Source organism: Fulvia fulva, chromosome 2 (assembly GCF_020509005.1).
Source record: "Fulvia fulva chromosome 2, complete sequence".
In the NCBI taxonomy this organism is placed as follows: domain Eukaryota; kingdom Fungi; phylum Ascomycota; class Dothideomycetes; order Mycosphaerellales; family Mycosphaerellaceae; genus Fulvia; species Fulvia fulva.
The window spans coordinates 825284-843615 of record NC_063013.1 but is presented as its reverse complement, the minus strand read 5'-3'; the positions used below and the strand labels follow the sequence as shown (position 1 = coordinate 843615).

The following is an 18332-nucleotide window of genomic DNA, read 5'->3' as shown; positions in this document are numbered from 1 at the left end:
CGGCGAGGGAATCTAACTAGGCCCGGCTCCCCTTTAGTATATAGCCGATAGGCGTAGACTAGGACGTATAAGGTAGTAGGATATAGGATGTTATAGAGGAAATGATTGTCGATAACGATAACTAGCCTCGATACGCTTAGTATTATCTAGTATAACGTTAACTATAGTAAGGATATAGTCTAGAACTATTTCCTATACGAGGCGGACCCGTACGTCTACTACGTCCTAGTAATCTAGGAGCTATAGATTAACCCGTACTATAAGAGACTAACGACCTATAAGTTACTAGGCTATACGATATATCTACGAAGCGACGGTAGACCCCGTACGTACTTCTATATTAGTAAGGATATACTAGAATCCGACTAGGAGGTAGTATACTACGTAGACGAAGAAGGCGGGGGAGATATTACCTCCCTCTACGTAGGTAGTACTTAGATATACAACTTATATATATAACCGCTAGCCTCGAGGTCTAGCCGCGACCTTAGGGTCTATAGACACCTAGGCAGTACGCTTAAGAGATAAGGGTACTACATTGTAGTAGGAGACTTTAATATATACTACCCTTCCTAGGAAAGCCTTATATAGCCGTACCGTATAGCCGACGAAGTAATCGACTTAATAGCGAGTAACGTAATTGCCCTTAATACCCTAAAGGACCTAGGTACCTAGAAGAGAGGGGGACTCTAAGGTACTATCGACCTCTCCTAGATCTTAGATAGCTACTACTATATAGTAACCTACTATAGGATCGAATATAAACTCGAGGCGTCGTTAGACTATATACTAGTAAGGGCCTCTATTACGATATAGATATAACGTATACTAGCGAGAACCCCTAAGCTAAACTAGGGAAAGGCCTACTAGGCTAACATCTAGGCGTACCTTAATGACTCTAAGAGGCTAGTCCAGATCGCGTAGTAGCAATATAATAGTAAAGACGAGATAGACGAAGCAGTCTAGGGGTTAATAGACGAAATAAGAAAAGCGACCTTACTTTACGTTCCGCTTACCTAACTAACGATATAGTCTAAACTATACTAGACGCCGAAGTATACTACGGTAGTAAGAGAAGTAAGAAGAGCCCGCCGGGTATAGACGCGTAGCTATAGCGAGGAGGCCTAGAACGTATATAGGGAGGCATACTAATAGAAGAAAGCTATAATACGGAGGGAGAAAGTAGTCGGCTAGAGGGCTATAGTAGAAGAAATCGCCGGCAAGCTAGCGAGGATGTAGAAGCTAGTAAAATGGGCCCGATAGGACCCTATATAGGGCCCCTCCTTCTCTATCCTAGCGCTATAATTGCCTAGTAGCCCGGTTAGCGACCCCGAGGCTAAGGCGCGTCTACTAGCTAGTAAGTTCTTCCCGCCCCTAGTCGAGGCTAATCTAAGTAATATAAATAGCTCTACTCTCCTAGCCCCTAGTATCGCGGTCTAATAGGAGGTGTCCGAGAGAGAAGTTACCGCTATACTTAGGAAGTTACCGGTAAAGAAAGCCCCGGGGCCGGATAGGATCCTAAACGAACTACTAAAGAAGTGTAGAGATCAACTAGCCCTAGTAGTCGTGGCGATATTTAGAGCCTACCTATAGACCGGATACTACCTATCGGTATTTAAATAATCGACGATAGTAGTCCTACGTAAGCCGTAAAAGGAAGACTATACGTAGGTAAAGTTATACCGCCTAATTATACTCCTTAATACTCTTAGGAAGGCGCTTAAGAAGCTAGTTATAACGAGGCTCTCCGAGGCGGTAGAGGAGTACTCCCTACTCCCGGATACCTAGATAGGTACGCGCCTATAGCGATCGACACTATCCGCGATAGAACTTATTACCTCTTAGGTAAAGGCTATCTAGTATAAGAATAGGGACAAGGTGGTTTCCTTACTTAGCCTAGACATATCGGGAGCCTTCGACTACGTATTATACCCGCGGCTACTCTATATCCTAAGGTCGAAAGGACTCCCTAAGTAGCTTGTTAACTTTGTACGGTCCTACCTCTAAAACCGTAGTACGTCGATCCTAGTCGGTTAGTATAAAAGCCTATTTTAAGCCGTCTATACTAGAATCCCGTAAGGCTTAACGCTAGTACCTATCCTATTCCTCTTCTTTATAGCGACGCTACTCCTAGCCCTAGAATCCTAGAACACCGCTACGAGCGGTTTCGTAGACGACACGAACATCCTAGCGTAGTCTTCCTCGACTAAGGAGAACTATAGGCTAATAGAAGAGAAGTACAAGATCTACGAGGACTAGGCTAGGAGGTATAGGGCACGGTTTACCCTAGAAAAGTACAATCTAATACACTTTACGCGCCGGCTACGGTTCTATAATATATAAGCTTCTATCTAGATATAGGGGTATATAACTAACCCGGCAAATCAGCTTAGGATCCTCGGACTATAGGTAGACCCGGCGCTACGGTAGAGGAAGTACGTATAGGTAATATTACGGAAAGCTAAACAGAATATAGCATTATACTAGAGGCTCGCTACGTCTATATAGGGGGTAGACTTTCGGTAGTTACGACTTCTATATACGGCTATTATACGGCCAGTCCTTACCTATAGTAGCTAAGTATAGTCCTTAGGCGAGAGGGCCTACCTATTAAAGGGACTCGTCGCGCCGTTAGCGAAGATCTAAAACCAATCCCTAAGGAAGGTTACCGGGGTATATAAGTCGATACTAATAAGGATACTTAAGTACGAGACCGCTATACCGCCGATCGACCTATATATCTAGGGACTACGGACCTCCTACTTAGGCAAGTCGGTATAGTACCTAGTATAGAAGGTCATCGCTAGCGTAGTCGTAAGGGCCCGCGAATTAGTACTAGCGTATAAGGGCATTCGACCCGGAAATAAGCCGAACTACCGGGTAAGGGACGAATAGCTAGTAACACGATAGGCAGGTAAGAAATCGTTTATAGAGTAACTATAGAAAGAGAGGTAGAACAACTAGGTTATAGGGTATAGTAGACGCTCTTAGCTAGCGGGATAACCTAAGGAATAGTTAGCTACGAAATCCGCGGTTAAGCACCCCCCGAAGCTTATCTACTACCGCCTTACGAGGGTATAGAGTAGTATCATAACTTAACTACGAAGCGAACATATCGGCCTCTAGGGGTACCTATTATAGAGGAAGGTTCTAGAATATATAAATACTAGCTACTCCTACGGCTATTACTCCTAGAGTATACGGTACGTACTCCTCGTCTATCCGAGGTAGTTACTAGGAAGGGAGGAGTAGATAGTAAAGGCGAGGAACCGGACGATTAGGGCACTTCTTAATAACGTTAAGGACCTACGGCGTATTACGAACTAGATACTAGAGAAGGGCTAGCTAGAACAGTACCGCCTAGTAGGAGTAGTATAGGAAGAGAGGATACGGCGTAGCGCGACGAGACCGGCTAGGAGCGGGGCTATCGGAGTAGTGATATAGACTACGTACGTTTAGAAGGAAAGCTAATCTAGATAAGGAGAAGTCGGGGGCGGGAAGGGTTCTTACCTATTTAGGTTTCCCTTTATATATAATAAACGATATATACCTATATAGGCTAAATAGGGTCCTAGAATAGGGGAATAACAAATCTATCTATCTGTTGAGAACATACAGGCCGCAGGACAAGCATGTAGGTGTGGGTGTGTCATGTGATTAGATCACGTGACTAGGGTTTGCCAGCCTATAGGCTGGCAAACATCCGGACACCTAGCATCTACCTACACCAACACCGGCGATACTGTATGTAGATACACGCTATCCCATTGGGTCCTTCTTCGTCTTTTGTGTGATCCGCCGTCTTCCACTGCTGCGCAACTCGTACCTGTTTAACAGGTTATGAGCCCGGGTTAGCAACTCGGTGTTTCACCCTCGACAAAGTCGTATTGGAGTTATTCCTCTTCAGAACAAAAGGAAGGCAGACTGGAGGCCGCACCCGCCTTGCACAGGAAGCTACAGCCGTGCTGTAGGTGCATATAAGACGTGAAAGAGCCTAGTGAGGCACTGTCAGACTCCGAGTCAGGGAGCCTGTGCCAATACCTCAGACAAGTGGGCGAGCTTACTGAGAAGAGTCGCTCTCCGGACATCGCGTTCGCATCGACTAACTGTTCATTCTGAGAGAGCCGCAGTGTCTCAGAAACCCCCTCTGCTAAGAGAGTTACGCTACAGTGTCTCAGCACCAACACGATCCTTACCGACCGACTTTCCTCCTCTTCCCGGCGGATAGCCATCCTCTCCGCTATCAACCTCGCGTTCGGTTTATCCCATTTCGATCCGATCGCGTACGACCGAATACATCCTTTTACCTGAGGGCAGCCAACCTGTCCCTCAACTTACAAAAAATGGAGAACGAGACTGGGTTCATAAGAAAGAGAGCAGCACCTCTTCTGACAAGAGAGAACCACGAAACATGGTTCAAGCTGATGAGAATACACCTGGTATCAAAGCAGGTTGACTGGGTCCTCGAAGACATCATCACGGACATTCCCGCTGCAACCCCATCTATAGCGACACCCTCTGCATCATCGGAGTCATCCCTTCCTTTGGATCAAGCGATAAGGAAGGCATCGTACAGACGGCACAATGCAACGGCCCTGTATGAGATGTACATCTGTCTGTCGACAGATGACCAAGAGATGACATACGAGATCCGGCATGCGAAGGAGTTGTGGGAATGGGCTGAAGCTAAATATAAGAGAAGACTTCTCGCTACTGGAAGAAGTTTGCTTCAGCAATACACCAATTTCGTGATGACAGAAGACCAGTCTATAGATGACGCCTGGCAGGAGCTTAGCTCAATTGCAAGGAGGGCTGTTTCAATCTCGCCTCAGTTCCAAGACATCAAGACTGAGGACAGAAAGATCCAGCAACTCTTAGCAGCTCTGCTAGACTCATTTGGCTCAATTCGCGATGCGATTGATGCCCAGGTGAATCTCTCACCACAAGACATTCTTGCAATTCTTAGGGAGAAGCAAGAATCAATGATTCATCAAGGGACAGCCATGTTCGCTAAGAAGGGTTTCCAGGGCAAGCTCACGTGCCATCTCTGCGGTGGTGACCATTTTATGAGCAAGTGCCCACACCTTTCTGCAGCTCAGCAGGCTGTTAGGAACAAGGACAAACTAGCTAGGGTTACCTACCCTGCTAAGAGACAACCGTCACCACCTCGTAGGAGGTCATCATCACCAAACCTTCGTGATGTCCTCAAGGTGATGACGGACCTTGCAAAGCAGATGAAGGAGAGCCGCAAGCCAAAGGCCTCCTCTAGTAAGCCTGCAAGGGCCCATGCGACCCAGGAAGACGCATCAGACCCTGAGATACCATCAGAAGATGATGATGTTGATGAGGTTGCCCATTCCACTGTGGAAGCCAAAGGCAAGTACCCCTCGTCCGAGTGGTTGCTTGACTCTTGTGCATCATCACATATGACTGACCAAGATTCACTATTCAGGACACTGAAGCCTCTTCAAAAGAGGAAGTGGATCAAGGTTGGGGGTGGCTATCTACAAGCTACACATATGGGAAGTGCAGTAATGGGTGGTCCTTCTGGAAAGCAAATTGTCTTAGAAAATGTCCTGTTTGTTCCTGGCCTTGGAGTTAGTCTTGTTTCGTGGAATCAGTTCAGCCAACAGTTTGCTGTCCAACCACCCAGTTTCACCCTAAAATCCTTGTCTGGTAAACCCGTTGTCCAGACCAAACTTCGAGGAGGAGTACCGTTTATCCACTCGATCTCGGAAATTCTTGAGCCACAGCATGCTGGCATACTCTCTCAAGAACGTGACGGTACCGCTATGGCTAACACTGAGTCCGAAGATCAGTGGGAGCTATGGCATAGAAGATGTGCACACCTTGGCAAGGGACTGCTAAGAAACCTGCATAGAGTCACTGACAAGAAAGATCCCATTCCTGTTCCTTCTGAACACCAGAATTGCAAGGTCTGCTCCCTTGCAAACATGAGGAAGTTCAAAGGACCTGCCACAGAGAGGAAAGGGGAGAGGCTGGCCCTCATCTCCATTGACATCTGTGGGCCTTTTCAGGGCGCAGTCTCTAGGCTAGGATACAAATATTGGCTTGAGATTGTAGACAACTTCTCTAGGAAGAAGTGGGTAATCCCTTTGAAGGCCAGGAGCGACGCTCCTGCAGCCCTACGGGATTGGAAGGTCCAGGCAGAACGGCAGTCAAGGTGCTTTCTGTCTGCGATCCGCAGTGATGGTGCAAAGGAAATTCTCGCCTTGCTAAAAGAGTGGGAGAAGGAGTTTGGCACTCAGATGGACACAACTGATGCCTACAACTCTCTTCAAAATGGACCTGTGGAAAGGTCAATTCAAGCCTCTGAGAACACAGTCCGGGCTATGCTTGAAGACTCTGGCATGCCAGTTGAGTTCTGGCCAGAAGCTTTGCAAGCACAGACTGTGATCAGAAACAGACTGCCTAATGGTCCGATCATTGATGGTATTGCTCTTTCACCAGAAGAAGCCTTTACTGGCCAAGTACCGTCAGTCGACCATTTCCGCGTCTGGGGATGCAAAGCTGTGGTCTATGTAGACCCAAGAGCCCAACCTCAAGGCTTGAGGAGAGACAAGTTGATGAACCGAGGAAAAGAAGCCGTGTTTGTGGGCTACTCAGAAAACACCACAAAACAATGGCTGTTCTGGGATCCCGACATGAAAGCAATAAAAGCGCATAGTCACGTCGACTGGTTTGAGAATGAGAAGGGGGGAGATATGGATCTTGGTATCACCTTCACTAACCAGCCGAGTCGAGCGCCACAGCGCAATCCTGTTGGGAGGAAGCCCTTTGGGGCGAAATTTTCCGATAGGGGATTATCAGAGACACCGTTACGAAGGCCAGGAGAAAATATTGAGGCGGTTTCAACACTGTCGAAGGCCGATAACGGTGGATCTATACAGAACCTACCCAAGTCATCAACACCACAGCAACCGCTGTTTGTGCAACTTCCCCCTCCCCCAAAGGACATTGGGGAATACCAGAAGTTTGGAGATCAGGGTACTCCAATGAAAGAAAAAGAAGATGTCGTTCAGTTCGACCCATCCGAACACCCAGCGCCACCTCAGGTTGCAGGCAACAAGAGGTCAAGGGGGGACGGAGATGATAACTCTGAAGAGCATGAGGCTAAACACCATAAGGCTCTTATCGCCCAGATGTTCCATCTAGACCCTACAATGAGCTGGGTAGAGGAGATTCTGAACGACGTGGAAGAACATGCATTTGCTGCTGTTAGGCAGGCCATAGCCTATCAGCAGGAAGTGCCAATCCTAAAGTCCTATAAGGCAGCCGTAGGAGACCCCGAATGGGGACATATGTGGAGAGAGGCAATCGAGAACGAACTTATTGCCTTAGCAAGCAACAACACCTGGGAAGCAGTTGTACCGCCAAAGGGTGCGAATCTAATTACTTCTAGGTGGGTCTTTGATGTGAAAAGAATGATTAGTGGAGCCATTGAGAAGTTCAAGGCAAGACTAGTTGCAAGAGGGTTTTCACAGAAATATGGGGTTGACTTCGAAGAGACCTTTGCACCTACTGTTAGACATGATACTCTCCGAGTATTCATGGCAGTAGTATGTGAGAGAGATCTCGAGATGCACCTAGTGGATGTGAATAATGCTTTTACCCAAAGCAGCCTTCTTGAAGACATCTATATGATCCCACCCCCAGGAGTTGAAGCACCTCCAAACATGGTGTTCAAGGTCCTACGAAGCCTTTATGGGCTTAAGCAAGCAGCTAGAGACTGGAACAAGCTCTGTGTTGCGAAGCTAGAGAAGATTGGATTTACCCAGTCCCAGGTAGATCCATGCCTACTTATCCATACGGATAGAGACCTTATGGTCCTTACCCATGTGGATGACATACCCATTGCAGCTCCGAAGCTATCAGATGTTCAGTGGTTTAAGGCTGAGCTTGGAAAAGTGTTTAAGATTAAAGATCTTGGTGAACCTACGAAGATCCTTGGAATGAGGATTACAAGAGACAGGTCCCAAGGCACTTTGAAGCTTGATCAAGGACACTATGTCCACGCTAACTTAGCCAAGATGAACATGGCTAGAGAGAAGGCTACGCCAACCCACTCACCTATAGAGAGCTACGAGCATTTAGTGCCTACGGCACCTATGGATGAGAGGTGCAACAAACAGGATTACCAGAGCCACAATGGTACCTGGATGTGGCCAATGACAATGACAAGGCCAGACTTAGCATTCCCCCTTGGAAGAATTAGCTCATTTGTTGCTGATCCCTCGCAGCAGCATATAAAGGCTTTGAAGAAGCTCTCCCGATACCTGCGGTCGTACCCAGACCTAGGTCTTATGTATAGAAAGGGAGGGGGCAATCTCCAGGGATACTCGGACTCTGACTACGCTATGGACAAAGTGGATAGAGTCTCAATTCTGGGATACGTGTGGTTCCTTTGTGGATCACCTGTGTCCTGGATGAGTAGGAAGCAGAAGTCTGTTGCAACATCAACAATGGAAGCTGAGTTCATGGCTATGAACGCAGCCGCAAAGCAGTCACAATTTCTTGCTGCTGTCCTCAGGGAAATGGGGTGCCCAGAACTGGTGGGAAAGAGCTCTTTCCAGCCGAGTGTAAGGGCAAGCAAGGGCACTGTTGACGAGCTAAGGCCAGTCAAGCTCATGGGTGACAACCAAGCCGCTTTGACACTTGTCAAAGATGCCCATGTGCATGAAAGGTCAAAGCATATTGATGTTGCATATAACTATGTCAGACATCTCTGGTGGCAGAAGAAGATTGCAGTGGACTACTGCCATACAAAGGACATGGCTGCTGATGGGTTAACAAAGCCCCTCAATGGCCAGCAGTTCCAAAACTTTGTAAGGCAGCTCCAGCTTGCGTAAAGGGATTGTAGGAGACCATGTGGCCTGAGTGGGAGTGTTGAGAACATACAGGCCGCAGGACAAGCATGTAGGTGTGGGTGTGTCATGTGATTAGATCACGTGACTAGGGTTTGCCAGCCTATAGGCTGGCAAACATCCGGACACCTAGCATCTACCTACACCAACACCGGCGATACTGTATGTAGATACACGCTATCCCATTGGGTCCTTCTTCGTCTTTTGTGTGATCCGCCGTCTTCCACTACTGCGCAACTCGTACCTGTTTAACACTATCTATCTATCTATATATCTATCTATCTATTATTCTACTTATTTATAGGGTTATTCGGGCTTATTATTACCTTATTATTAACGTATTACTAGTTATTCTAGTTATAGGCCTACCGTTTATAGTAAATCTAAAAGCTTCTTCTCTTCCCATTATAACTCTCTTTCCTTTCTCTATATCTAATCCGATTTAATAGTCTCTAGTCTCTAATACTAGCTTCTACTACTACCTTACGCCTTAAACGAGCTATTCTTCTTTAAGTTCCTCGTTTAAAACGAAATATCTAGTATATAGAACTAGCCGGGCTTTAGGAATACGGGTCTAAACTACGGTATATAAGAGGTTTACCTAAAATAATAAACTACCCTTCGTTAAGAACGAGAAGCTAATAGATATAGCTACGCTAGATCGCCCGGCTCGATATATAGTAGATATCCCTTTCTAGCGCTCGTCGTTAGCGTACGACTAACTACGCTAATTACTAGGGCCTAAATACGAAGCCCTAGAATATATAGCCTAGTACTAAAAACTTCTTAAAGTACGTTTCTAACGAGAACTTACCCTTTGTTTAGAACAAAAAGCTAATATACCTCTAGAGCTAAGCTATAGCGTTAGAACCGTAGCGTTCCTAAGTACGAGAGCTACTAGACTAGGAATAACTCTATATCCAATAGTAATACTATCCCTATCGGTTAAGACGTATTAGAGACGCTACCTTATAGCTATCTTTAGGAGTACGCTATAGTCGAGCTATAGGCTATCGGTAACCTAAATAATACTTAGGTTCTACGCTAGATATATAGTAAGATTATAGTAAGTTTTTAAGTCTTTTCGTTAAGAACAAAGGGCTAACTATTACCTAGAAGATAGGTCGTAAGGTATGTATAACGCTATACTATAGCGTTAAGGTAGCCCTAAATATTCCTCGGAATTAGGTACTTACCTACGCTACCTTAACTTAGAATAGTACGGCTATTACTAGCTAGCTAGCTTAGACCTAGGTCTTCGTTCTAAACAAGAAGACTAGCCTATATACTCCGGTATTATAGGTTTAATTAGGAGATTTAATTTAATTTAGTTTAATTAATTTTACATAGTAAACGAGACTAGTAGAATACTTACGGTACGACGTATAGTGCTCTTGATCTAGCTACTCGTTATTAACGAGTAGTAAGCGTTTATTACACAGACTAGTAATACGATATGGTTATGTCTATATACGTTATGTATAGGGTCTGCCTATAGTCAAGATTGGGGTCTGCCCATAGACTCTGTGCAGATCGTGGCGTGCGATACCAGAATTCGTGATAAGTGGCTACTTCATTCTGCCACATGTATAGCCACAACATCTCTGATGGAGAGTTTTGCGCATCGTGAATGGCTGCACGCCTGCCTCATGATGACGTGCTGATGGAGTGTGATGGTGTTGATACTGTAGCTGGGCCCGAGATGCAGAGCCTATCGCAGCCAGCCCGGTCCTTGCAGTAGGCAATGCATGAGGCGCTCTAGCTCATCCGATGACTTGCAGCTCGTCTGCGGCGAAGATGTAGCCCATGGTCGTCCGGAGTCACGTGGGTGTACCGTGTATAGAGCCAGCTGATGGGGCAGCATATGTGGACGGCCATGCACAGGATTGATCCCGGCATGCACAAGATTGATCCGCTGAGATGATTGTTGTGTCGATGATGACATGCATTGGAAGGTTGGGCTGCCGGGCTGGAAGATGTGATTCTAGGTAGCTGGGGCGATCCCTGCCGCCTGCCGAACGCTCGAGCTTCCGCAGCCAGCGAATCTTGTTTACCCTTGCGCGCCGGCTGCAGCAATTGTTTGGTAGTTCTGCGTCTGCCCTCTGAGACAAGCTGTAACCAAACACCACCACTTCCTGTGCAGCGGACTCGAGACGTCGGACGACACGCGCGACACGACACGCAGCCGACTTTCGGATTGTGCGACGCCAGCTTGTCCACTTCCTCGTGCATCTCGAAGCTCGACCGCCGCGGACCGATCGACTGAACCAGATCCATGTCCATCCGGAAGCGCATAGCAACCGAACACCACCGCAGCTGAGAGCTGTCGCCGACGACGACATTCCATTCCGCGCATTCCTGCGAGGCAATGCTGGCGGCTTCGGAGCGGCATATGCTGCACGATAGCACTAGGCTACAACATACGCAGAACCGGGTTATTACGACTACATTTGCATCGTAGCGTTGAGGACAAGACGGTAGAGTCTCGGCAGAGGTTCGTATAAGCTCTCCTACCCACGTAATGCGCCCAAAGATCCACCACCTCAGCATGTGAAGGCTTCTGTCCTTGCCGCTACTCACAACATGCCATGTTCGACGTCACGTCGCCCGGCGCGCAAAATGCCGTCGAATCAGTATCTGACCTGCTTCTCAGCTCGCCAGAACTCATGCCCCCACCAAAGTCGAAGAAGACGCCCGACAAACAGGTCGATCTTGGAGCGAAGCTAGCAAAGAAGAGGTCGCAGGACTTCAAGGACAAGATTCAAGGATGGAACCAGGCTGGTGGAGGCATTCTTCAGCAGCAGAATGAGGTCGTTGTGATTGAGGAGCGTGAGCCGGATCCTCCGAAATCATCCAGGAAGAGTCAGCCCAAGGATGATGTCGTCCAGATCGTGGTGGAGACAGAATCCACTGTTGCAGGCGCAGAAGCAGTGGCGGTAGACACCAAGGAAGTGAGAACAACCACTCCGAAGACTCCAGCTACGCCGGGCAAGGGCACGCCGAAGACGACAGGAACCAAAAAGGCAGGCCGAGATGTGGACGTCAATCGAGGTGCATGGGTGCGGCGGAAAAGCAAGCCGCAGGTTCCAGAAGCGCCAGCAGAGGTCAAGCATGTGGGCACGCCGAAGAAGCGTGTCGTTAGTGACGGACACTGGCGTCGCGACAAGGCCCCGAAGAAAGAAGAGTCTGCTGAGGAGGAGGATGATGAGGAAGATTTGACACCCAAACCGATCATTATCCGAAAGAGTCATGTCAACGTTGGTCTGCGAGTTCCGCCATCACATCAGGACTTTGCCGAGTCAGAACCGGAACCGGAGCCTGTGCTCAGGCGGCCGTTGAGGCAGTCGCAATCGAGGTCCAGGTCGAGGTCGCGAGATGGTCGTGGTGCAACACCAGACTATGAGACATCTGGCACGAAAGTCTACATCAAGCGACGGAGGAGGTCACGGCCCATCGACACCTCCGAAAGCAGCTTCACAGCACCGTCATCAGTCGACAAGCCAAGTACTGCCACGGACATCACAACGCCGAGCTCTTCGCCACCGAACAAGATGAACAGACCAGTCTCTGAGCCACGTCTACGAAAGAGCAAGAGTGGCGAAGATGCACCAAGACCCAAATCAGCCCATCAATCGGCTCGCGATGCGGATGGCCAAAGGATCACGAGTGCCAGCAAGCGCTACACAGACAGTCCGACTGACCGTGATGCACCAAGACGAAAGCCTTCGACCACAGCCGAAGCATATGCCAGGAGGATCACGGAACCGCTCAAGAAGGCCGCACCTCCAGTGGCTGCGGTGGTAGCACCGAAGGTTCATGGCAATCGTATCGAAGGCTGGCTAAACAATATGCCAGATCCGTTCACGGAGTCGAGGCAATCTTCACTCACCCCAGAGCCTCTAGAGATCTCGAAGAAGAAATCACGACGACGCTTATCATCCGAGCCAGAAGACTCTGCCAAGGAGGAGGCTCGCAAGAGTAGCGAGCGGAGACGACTCGCTCGTCAAGAGGCAGCGTCGCGCGATACGAGCGGCAAACACTCTCAAGCCACGGAGGACGACTTCATCTCACCCTCTAGCACGCCTACCTTGAAGAGACGTGGCGCTCGACGGAAATCACTCTCGCCAGTCAAAGGCCAGCGCAGCCGTGAGTTCACCCCGACCAAGGACGATGCTGTCATGAGCGGAGCACTTCCTGCAGCTTCAGCGAGTACATCGAGGACCACATCTACAGCAACCCACAACGATCGCTTTCGCATCCCAAGTGGTGCCAGGCCGTTGTCCACAATCTTGTCTGTTGATTCTGCCCCGCCTCCTCGAAGAGATCCATCGAAACGTCACCGTCACGCGTATTCTGATGACGCAACGTCTATTGCAGACGGAAGCACACTGTCACGGGCTAGTGATGGTGATAGTCCTATGAGAAAGGGCTCAGGTCTCAAGCGCAGGGCGACGAAGCATGACGATCTCATGTCGGTACTGTCCATGTCTAGAGACGACTCTCATCCTATCAAGTCTGCCAGAAGTGTCCGTGCGAGCCGGAGAGTCAGACCCACAGGCAACTCTGCTACCGTTGCAGATCTTATGAACGAACTGTCTGCCGACGAACTGAAGTACCAACGGGAGCTGCGAACGCTAGTTGACGGGGTCATACCGGTATTGCTCCAGCATGCACTTTCCAGTAACGAACCTGCGCCACGCTCTCGCGTCTTCAGTCGTCCTGCGAACGATACCACGCCTATCGTCAATATGGGCGTTGCGCTTGAACGACTCAAGAACACACACAAATGGATACCCATGCATGAACCCACCGAACTTCTGACATGGGCAGATGGTGCTTCCAAAGTCTATGTTGACTATCTCAAAGCATGGCGCATGGGGTTCAAGGACATTGTTGTAAACCTGGCGCCAGCGGAGCAAGACTCCAACAAAGACGGTGCTCCTGCCTGGGACGATGGTCTACCACGAGACAAGAATGGCGATCTTGTGGATGCTGCTGGGGAGCGTGTTGACGTCGCGCATCTGTTGAAGCGGCCTTTGGTACGCATTAAACACTTGGCGAAGATTCTGGCTGGCATCAGTCAACTTCAACCATCCGCCAGCGCCGAGGATATGACCGCCAAATACCAGAAGCTCATACTGGATGCCAAGGCGCGAGTGAACGAGGAGCAAGCTCGACTTGAGGATGAAGCAGCAGCCAGCATTGATCCCACTCGTGCTCGCGACCCGCGCAGTCTGGCACCGATCACTGGAGTGAGCATAGACCCAACGAGATCAGTCAGAGCAAGAGATTATTTCGACATGGACCTGGTGCATTCAAGTGGTCAGCAGCTCGGCTGCAAGATCGAAATTATCTACAGAGACGACGCACCCGATCGCGGCAAGGCTGGAGACCTTCTCTTCTGCGAGGTGTCAACTTCTGGCAGGTGGCTGCTCTTCCCACCGATTCCGCACTCTCTGGTCTCCGCTCGTCAAGGCGACAAGCCCAGCGAGCTAGTGGTGATGGTTCGCGGGTTCTTGTCCAACGCACGACAGTGGCGAGAAGTCCTTTCGCTACGCACCGAAGACGATGCAACCGGCGCCGACTGGCTGCAGATGCTTGGCTCAACCCCAATGCCTCCAAGGTTGACTAGACGGTCGAGTTATAATATGTTCAAGGAAGTTCGCCTTCCCACAGCAGAAAAGAGGGAACCTGTAATTCACGAGTCAGCCGAAACGCCTGACAAGTCCAGGGACCCCTCTCCGCGCGAGATCGAGGTGCCCATTGGAGAACAAGCCAAAGCTGCGTCCAGAATCTGGGATGGCAGCGAAGTCAACAGTGTGTGGGACGATGATACGCCTACACGACTACGACGGGCCAAGGCAAAGAGATACCATAGCACTATCGCTGTCTCAACCGCAGACGGTCATCTCGATGGCAAGGATGATGCTGATCGACCTGCTTATTATTACGACAGACCACATGCGCCCGAACAGACCGCCAAACGCCCGGTGTCTAGCTATTCGAGATCAAAATCAGACTGGATGACGTCTTCCACCACTACCGGCTCTGATGGCTACAGTGTATGGCTACCATCTTCCGGTCGTGATAGATACTCTGATGAAGAAAACATAGACGATGAGCCTGATCTTGCCCGCAAGCCAAGCAAGCGCCCAAGTATGCACCGAAGAACATCGTCTGTGCCTTCTATGGATATGCCATCAATACCGAAGCTACGCAAGGCGAGCGAGTCGCGCCCTCCTCGCCCGGAAAGTCCTTCCTCGGACAGAGATGGTCTTCCCTCGCAACAAAGAGCAGCAGCGGAGCGCGACGCAGAGCCTTCGTCAGCACCGGCTAAACTGCAGAAGCGACGCCTGTCTATGTCTGGACCTGCTCGAGCTGCTGAGCCAGACAAGCCTCCACCTCCACCAAAACATCGCCCATTGTCGCTCGGGTTGAAATCGATGTCCTTCACTCCGGCATTCTTAAAGAAGAATCGTCGACCGTCGTCACCACTCAAGCATGAATACGAACCATCTACAGCTTCGGACTCGCTCTCTGACAGTGACTATTCTGATTATGACGACGACTATTCTATAACCTCAGAGTCCACGGTCGACGAAGAAGGTACAATGGACGAGGCTGTATCGACTGTTGGCGACCTCAAGGCTTTCCACGACTACAATACCAGAGGCATGGATAAACGACCGTCTCCTCCGCCCGCTTCTGTGCCGACGCTCCCTGCGACAAGCCTGGCGCCTTCGGAATCTGCTTCACAGGCTCCTTACAGAGCTGTTCCACCGACAGCCGCTGCGCCCGTTAAAACTGTCGCCTCGATCTTCGCGTGGGCAGAAAGCGGGTCGTGGGACAGCCTGCATCCTGAGGAGTGTCAGATATTCATCACACCTGGTCTTATCGAAGCATTCGACCTGACACAAGCTAATTCAGTATCACTGTCGGCTGATGGCGAGAACTCTACTCCATCTTCGAGGGGGATAAAGCCGCTGGTCGCGCTCGAGCTTACTCCACTGGTGCCGCTTCGACGAGGAACTGCCGTGGATATCTCCATACGCTCGCCACCCACATCAAACTCCCTACTGAGGACGGGCGCAAACGTCATGTTCCGTTCCAGAAGCCCAGACGAGTGCGAGAAGCTGTACGGACTGCTCAATCGAGCTCGCATTGACAATCCGACCTACATCGCCCTGCAGAATGCGAGAGGACCGCAGAACCAAAGCAACTGGTCCGAGGTTATGGATCGCAGGAACAACTTACGCACGACAGGCAAATCATGGTGGAATCTTGGATCAAAGAAGAGCAGCTCTTACCGCTCGAATGGAAGTCGGCCCTTGTCAATCGCTGCCACTGAGTCCTCTGTCGGTACTATGAACAGTGCCTTCTCTGCTCTTCGTCGCTTCAGTGGAAGCAGCAGGATCTTCAACATCGCCAAGAGCACAATTACCTCCCGTGAAGGCACACGAAGCACGCAAAGCGAGTCTCTATCGTCCGGCACTGCCACGCCAGTCGTTCCCCTTGACCCAAGCCTTGGTACTCCGGTCGGCATCACGAACGCCAAAGTACGACTGTACTTGAGAGAGACGGCAGGAAAGTGGCGCGATCTTGGCTCTGCACGCCTGGCTGTCATGCTGCCGCCTCGACCTGACCCTTCGATTCCAGCCAACCCAAAGACGACAGGGCTGGAAAAGCGCATCCTTGTCTATGGTAAGAGCAAAGGCGAGGTCTTGCTTGACGTCACTCTGGGGGAGACGGCGTTCGAGCGCATTGCTCGCACTGGTATCGCGGTCAGCGTCTATGAAGAGACTGATCAGGTTGGCGCCGTTGGCGGCGTGGTCATGGCCAAGACGACTGTTTATATGATACAGATGAAATCGGTAAGTCTGACGACTATCAGTCACGCAAGCAGGACATAGACTAACATCTCCACAGGAACGCGACGCTGCATATACTTTTGGCCTAGTCGGCAAGCTTCGCTATTAATCGCTTGTACAAAGTCGATGCCAATGCCATTACTCTTGGGGCATCCATCACGCGACAGGAAGGAACTCTTGGTTGGGATTAGCATGGCGTTTTTGGGGGTTGGTGCATTGATTGCACCGCGTATAGATTTGGGGTGTTGGAGCATTGGGCACTGGTCAACACACATAACGAGGCATAATAACGATTCTTCTTGCTGTAGCGATATACCCTCTTCGATTGAGAACAAGATCAATAATACTATGTGACATTCTTCAGCAGCGTTTTGCTGTTTCGACCAACGAGAGGGCGTGTGCTGTGCGTGGCCCTCATGCTGTGTGACTTGCGGCCGAGGGCTGTGCTGAGCAGCTTGTTGCCGGCTTGCTGTTGGCCAACTCGCAAGCTCTCTCTCTCGCATCGCATCCGCACGGCCATGACCTCGAAGCTGTACGCCGACTGTCGATTACTGGACCCGAACACTCACATCAGGCTCCTCCAGTTTCAAGATGGTCCATCAGACATGGTAGCATGCGCCATGTCCGTACATGCACTCGCAGACTCACCAGTATTCAACGGTATCTCATATACCTGGGGCGAAAGCGAGTGTACAGCGCACATCGTCGTGAATAATCACCGTCTTTCGGTCACACCAAATTGCCAGTATGCTCTTTGGCAGGCTCGGCTAAACAGCGCAGCTTCCTATGTCTGGATCGATTCTGTCTGCATCGATCAGGCGAGTCTGAACGAGAAGGAACCACAAGTAGCCCTGATGGGAACGACATTTTCGCACGCATGTCGCGTGCTTGCGAATGTAGGACCACATGACGCTGTCAGCCTTCGCATCCAAAAGCTGTGCGACGAGCTTCGATCCTATTTGCGACTGGAAACGGATCTACCGTACATTCTTGCGGTGGAATGGCATCCTTTTGGCAGGGATAGGGTATCACGCTTTAAGGGTTGGGCCAAAGGTAAGACAGCAGGAGAGCTGAAGTCAGCTGCGTTAGACCTGTGCACTTTTGAGCAAAGAAGATACTGGAGCAGACTTTGGGTTGTCCAAGAGCTGTGCGCAGTTGGAAAAGAGAGGATCGACGTGCTGTGCGGCAGAAGTGTTCTTGAATGGGCTATACTGGGTGACCTCGAGGCACTGTTCAGCATCATCACAGAGAGCGAAGAGTCCAGGCACACTTGGCATGGCTCAGACAGTCTAAAGGTCCCTTTGTTGATCGAAGAAGCCATCATGGTCGCCAGAACTGATCGCAATGCGGATGAACCCAGCGACGCTCCGTTCTCAATCATGGGCTCCAAATCACCAAGGTTACTCAAGGCCAGGGACCGCCGGGAAGTGATCACATTGCGACAACTCAGCTTCTGGATCGCGACATACGTGGAGATAGTGCAAGATAGTGGAAGGGGTGCAGAGAACATCGAGCCAGATGTACACGATGGCCGTAACGCATATGAAGATGACACTATCGTAGACCGCGACTTCTAGCC

General features: G+C 49.8%; 2 protein-coding genes across 2 annotated transcripts; both read left to right on the top strand.

Annotated features, from left to right (window-relative positions):
* Positions 1 to 11551: 11551 nt before the first annotated feature.
* On the top strand, positions 11552 to 16862 carry CLAFUR5_02579 (uncharacterized protein; the record flags this gene model as incomplete). The annotated part of the gene is made up of 2 exons (XM_047901727.1): positions 11552 to 16756; positions 16812 to 16862. The coding sequence occupies 2 exons, from the start codon at positions 11552 to 11554 to the stop codon at positions 16860 to 16862; spliced, it is 5256 nt and encodes a 1751-aa protein (XP_047757781.1).
* Positions 16863 to 17271: 409 nt separating this feature from the next.
* CLAFUR5_02578 (uncharacterized protein) lies at positions 17272 to 18330 on the top strand (the record flags this gene model as incomplete). Its single annotated transcript, XM_047901726.1, has 1 exon — positions 17272 to 18330. One exon carries the CDS (start codon positions 17272 to 17274, stop codon positions 18328 to 18330), a length of 1059 nt encoding a protein of 352 aa, XP_047757780.1.
* Between the last annotated feature and the right edge of the window lie 2 nt (positions 18331 to 18332).